Source organism: Poecilia formosa, unplaced genomic scaffold (genome assembly GCF_000485575.1).
Source record: "Poecilia formosa unplaced genomic scaffold, Poecilia_formosa-5.1.2 Scaffold2, whole genome shotgun sequence".
NCBI lineage: Eukaryota > Metazoa > Chordata > Actinopteri > Cyprinodontiformes > Poeciliidae > Poecilia > Poecilia formosa.
The window spans coordinates 2005464-2011283 of record NW_006799941.1 but is presented as its reverse complement, the minus strand read 5'-3'; the positions used below and the strand labels follow the sequence as shown (position 1 = coordinate 2011283).

At 36.0% G+C, this 5820-nt stretch overlaps 2 protein-coding genes across 2 annotated transcripts in view; one reads left to right on the top strand and one right to left on the bottom strand.

The window, feature by feature from the left end:
- poc1a (POC1 centriolar protein A) overlaps positions 1–3795 on the bottom strand; it is a 29188-nt gene extending 25393 nt beyond the window's left edge. The window contains exon 1 of the mRNA XM_007549221.2: positions 3580–3795. Coding sequence (XP_007549283.1) covers positions 3580–3594 — 15 coding nt within the window. The 5' untranslated portion in view covers positions 3595–3795. The remainder of the gene's footprint in view (positions 1–3579) is intronic.
- Positions 602–1520, top strand: b9d2 (B9 domain containing 2). The gene has a single exon (XM_007549209.2). It carries the CDS (start codon positions 820–822, stop codon positions 1345–1347), a length of 528 nt encoding a protein of 175 aa, XP_007549271.1. The 5' UTR covers positions 602–819; the 3' UTR covers positions 1348–1520.
- Positions 3796–5820: the final 2025 nt, after the last annotated feature.

Below are 5820 nucleotides of genomic sequence, written 5' to 3'. Positions count from 1 at the left end.
ATAAAGTGAAGGTAGATATTCATTTTGTAAATCGGGGAGGTAAATGTAATTAAGTGAAGGTACTTTACTCTGAGTAAAATGACGCATGGAAGTAAAATTCTCAAGTGAGCAGTTACTTTATTGCCATGCCATATAAAGTAGTTCATTAATTAATTTATTATTGTCTACTTGTGAGTTTAATAAGTTAAATTGTCTTCATCGTCAGATTTAGGTGAACTTAATGTTAAGACAAAACCCACTGTGTGGCGCTGTTTCACTCTGATCTTCCAGTCCCAAAGCTTTATTTTAGAAAGAGAGAAAAAAAATAAATACTAAAATTTGAATGTTTGTCAAAATGATTTGAGGTTATTTGTATGTTTAAATTATTTATTTTCCAACCATCCATAATTAATTATTTACATATACCTCCAAATTAAACAAGTTAATATCCAAACATAAGTCCTGAGCTTAATCTGTCAGGTAGAAATATCTAATTTATGCAATCACAACCAGCCATCATTTGTCAATTTAGCAATGACTTTAAGAACTCTTTTACTGAAATACAAAATATTATCTGTCTAATCCAGACAAAGATAACGTGTCCATTCTGTTCCGAAGTCTTTAATTCAGGTCTAAAGGGTCGTTGCCTGAGCCTGACAGTCCTTACTCAGGACAAAATGCTAACAGTCGAACGGAGGCAGCCCGGGTTACCAAGGAGACGTATCGCTAGCTTCCAGGTTAGCTGAACAGCCAGAGTTAACCGTTAGGCTAGCCGTTACTCGAGGAGTGAAAAGAGGAATTGGAGAACCGCATGTTCTGGTTAAAGCGGACAGTTGTGAAATGGCAGAGCTTCACATTATAGGACAGATCATCGGGGCCAGCGGCTTCCCGCAAAATAGTCTATTTTGCAAATGGGGAGTTCATACGGGAGGAGCATGGCGTCTTCTCTCCGGGCTAAAGGAGGGACAGACTCAGGTGGACAATCCTCAAACCGGAGACATGGCCTACTGGAGTCACCCGATTGATCTGCACTACGCGACCAAAGGTCTCCAAGGCTGGCCCAAGATCTATTTGCAGGTATGGCACCAGGACTCGTTCGGCCGCTGCCAGCTGTACGGGTACGGATACTGCCACGTTCCTTCCAGCCCGGGACATCACCGGATAAGCTGCGTGACCTGGAGGCCGCTCGGCTCCTGGCAAGAGCAGCTGGCCCAAATGTTTGTCGGGGGTGGTCCCCAACTCCGGAACCCCGACCTGATATACAGCGGAGCGGACAGATACAGACTGCACACCGAAACAATGGGGACTGTGGAGCTGGAGCTGGGAATTATTATGAGACACTTTGACAAATATGGCGTCGAGAGCTGAGACTCTTGAACAAACTTCTGAACATTTATCAGAGTGTATGTTGTTGAGGCAAGAGCTATATAAAACAAACTATAAAAATAAGTTTGTACACTTTTTTTTTTTTTTACATAAATCCTCTTCACGTTTTTACACGTGATAATAAACTATTGTCGATAAACATGGTGTCATATTGATATCTTGTCCATAGACTTATTTTCAAACAGTATATTTCTGTATTGTTTACTTATCACTTTTTACAAACAAATCTTGAAGTGGTATTTCATAACCTAGTCTTGAAATATTATATTACTGAGCACCCTGCACTTGCAATCTCTTGGGGAGAGGCACCAGTTAACTCTTAACATAACACCAAATTCTCACAAGGTAAATACTTTTTCAATTTTGACTGATTATGCTAAAAGAAGTTTATATAATGGGATTATAATACCTATACTCCCTTCGATGTATCCAACAATTAATGTAAGATTATGTAAACATTTACTAATTTAAGGTGAAGAACAGATTAACCAACAGAAACTCATAAGTGGCAAGCAGCAACTGATGACGTGTTATACAAAAAGCGGTGGGCCAGATGTAAGATTCTTCCCTTGAGTAAAGAAATGCAGCTATACAAGAACAGAAAAACTAACAAATCCCATTTTTGCTAATGTTGTACATATACACACACACACACAACACTGATCATTGCAGTTCGAATCAGGAACATTTCTATGTGCATTTCTAAGCTGCAAATGTTTCATTGGTCTTAAAAGACCTTAAAGTATGCAATATATATTTTCCCCAAATATATAACTTTACAATTTAACTTTAAGTCCTGGAATTTTAATTTCTCTTCCAAGATTCAGTCAGATTTTGTAAAGATGACATGAATATCCACATCTACCAGTTAATACATTTGAAATATTTTAGAGACACTGATCCAGATAGTAAAAACAGAGCAAATATACAAATAAACATAGTAACCAAAAGGCATTAGATGCAAACATTACATTGCACAGAGATGCTGCTATCGCATACAAACTATTGTCCAGTTTCCTGAAGCTCAAAGAATACTTTGTGCAATTTTGTAATATTAGAGTCAAAGTCTTCATATTTTTCTTCAAACAACTGAACATGAATAAAGAAAATTAGCTGAGTAAATCATGAGCAGTGGGAACATTACAGGAAGCACTCATTTGACTTTCACCTCCCCATTTTGGAAGCTTAAGCTTCTAAATGCATCCTGAAAAGCCATCCGGGGTTGTTTGATGTTGGATTTGCTGTGATTACACCACAGGTTAGCTGCATACACAAAAGTGCAATACGATCTAAACGTGGTCATTTAACATCATCTGAGCATTTCTAAAATATACTTGCCAACATATTAACCTGTATGCACAACTTGGAAACATCTTGTGCACATTATTCTTAACTCATAAATAATTTCTTATGACATGTCTAAACTAATTTACTTGGGTCACCACATCAAAAAGATGACATTTTTAGTTTGTGATCCATCTTAGTTGTAGCAATCGTAACACTTTTCAGGGTTTAACATGATGTCATAACTGGCCACCATAACAAGAAGACAAGTGTTGCAATTCAACATTTGATATCAGTCTTATCAAATCATACAGTTTTAACATCAATTAGGACTCCTTCAGTCCTGTCAGATTTTGGTCTCTGTTCCTACATAGCTAATTCAAATGGTCCAACTATCTCCTTACTATGTTAAGACCTGCTAATGAACCATCATTTGAGGTGTTTTGAACCAGGGGAAAAAACTAAACATGCAGGGTACTTGAAGACTTACTTTGGACACCACTGATATATATGTTTAACATGAGTTTTAAGTTACGTTTAAGGACATTGCAATAGTTTCCAGTCTAAATTGTATCTCAACTGTACAATTTAGTGCAACATTGATATAGACTTACATGCATGTAAGTTGTACTCGGTTAAAACGCATAGTTTATGCAGTTTTGTTGGAAAAGTGACATTCGTATATTGTTACATATTTGTCGAATATTTTTAACATACTGTGTGACACATTCACACCTATTGTAGGACAAAACAACCTGACAATTTAAAAATATCAACTAATGTTTAAGTAAATATGATACAGTAAAATGTGCTCAACAAGAGGCTCGCTTTTAAACAAACCTTTCACTTTACCCGAAAAACTATATTACAAATATGAAACTCATTTCACCTCCGTTGCTCTAGTAAGAAGTGCAAAACAGTTAAACTCACCAGTGCAGAAGTCATTTTTGATTTTGTTGAAGGCACACACTGGATAAGACTTGTTCCTGTTACTTAAATCTCTAAAGGTTAACTCAACTTTAATTCGCTTGAGATAATCAAATGTTTGGCACCGTTAGCTCTTCGGTTTGCTAACATTAGCTGAAAGCTAGCCGCTAGTTGCTAACAACAACACTTTCAGTTTACGCGCCGCGATTGGGCGCTGAGACCGTTGGTCAGTGCTCTTAAAGGAGACACCCAACAGTAAAATACTTTTAAGTCTAAAATTTCATTAAAATTTGATCAGCAAGCAGAATAACATAAATTAGATTAAAAAAATAAAACCTTTTCGCACCATTTTTTAACAGTTTTAACCAGACAATAAATGTAAGTTTTATCACGGAAACGTCTAGCAACTTTTGACCACCAGGTGTCATCAGTAGCTCATAAAAGTTTCTTAAGAAATGGGGCCCTTATTGTGAAGCTTGATGTACTTCCTTAATTTTGACATTTTTTTGACCGGGATAACACAGGAAGACGTGGGATGGATTGCGTATTGTAAAATGAAGAACAAAATCATAATATTGACACATTTGGAAATATGCAACTCACTTCAACTTCATTAAAAAAAACAGGAACAAGTCCATTATTCAATAAAAAAGAAACTCAAATTTGAGTTCATTTTAATGAAGACTGCTAACAATACATTCTACTTGCAAATGCACAATTGTCATCATTCGCGCCATTTTTTAAAATGTTTTATAAATGTGAGGTTAAACTAGCAGAGATACTGGAAGATGAATTAAAGTTTATACCTTTTTACATCACAGTAGTCACACTCTTAATCTTCAGGTAGTGGGCTTATTCTATTTAAGAGAAATAACTTGTGTTGCATACATACAAATTTCAAATATAAAACATATATCTGTATAATTGGAACCATAACAACAACAAGTCACAAAGCAATCACATTAGTAACATTAATCAATATACGTCAAGTTACTTGGAAGTGTAAAGGCTTTGTAATGATCATTTTTTCTAAGAGAGAAAAATAATTAACAAAAAACCATTAAAAGATTTGAGACAATATTTGTAATTTGGGAAGCTTTTTTTAAAAAAAAAGTATATCTCTGTATGACGTTATGTCTAGCAGCGGGTAGTTCAAATGGGATCTTTTCACTCCAACATATAATTTACCTTGATCCTCTTGTGGGCTGTTAAAGCCGTAAGGTTGATTCGTCACATAGCAAACAAGACTTTCAGAAGTCACACTTTTTAAACTGTGTTTATGTGGATTTACTGACTGTAATTAGGTTGGTTTTGCCTTATTAATTATTTTTAGAATCTTATCTCAAAAATACCGAACATGCCTTCTGCTAACCCGGGAGCCATTTTACCCAAATGATTTTTACAAACTCATAACATTAGGCCATTATTAACTTGCATGCAAGGGATGTGACACATTATTTGACTCAAACGCATGTAACTGCAATTGCCCAGAAATAAGGTATTTTTATAATGTTGATCATCATTGTTTCTTACTAAGTTCTTTCCGCTCCACCTACAGACCATATCACATGTGGTCAGTGATTACATTTCTTGATTATTAAGCCCCTCTATATTTCTGCCATTAAGATAGTTATTAATACACCAATCGACGTCACATTCGTTCAGTTGCAGCAAAGTGGACAGGCTCCAGATAATCTGTATGAGACACACCTATAGGTTAATCTTTTGCAGCTAAGTAGTTCCCATCAGACCTCTGGAATGCTTAACATGAAACTTTGCTGAGAAGGAAGTTGGAAGCGAATAACCTGGAATCCTTCCTCACACACTAGCCGTAACGTAGTGTTTGTCTCTGTCCTTATTTTGGCCCGTGTTCATGAACACATTTCCGTTTGCAGCAGGGGGGGATGTTCTAGAAAGTTTTATCAGTAGTAGTTCTTGACTCATTTATTGATGCTGCTTCCAAAAACCTCCAATCTTATCTTCCCAGTTCAGTTTACTTTCTCTGGGGCTTCTGTGATTTTAATTATCCCTGCATGGCTATTTTGTTTTCTATACTACAAAATGAACATTTATAGTATGCAAAAGCTGTTAACGTACATAAACGTTGTAGCTGAGAGTAAAGGTTTTTTTTTCTTTTCTATACATATCATTGGTTACAGGAGTAAAACTTTCCATATCCTTCTTCCTGGGTTTTTGTAAAAGCATGTTTTAACTGTATGATCTCCTTTCAAGTCAAAAAGCCTT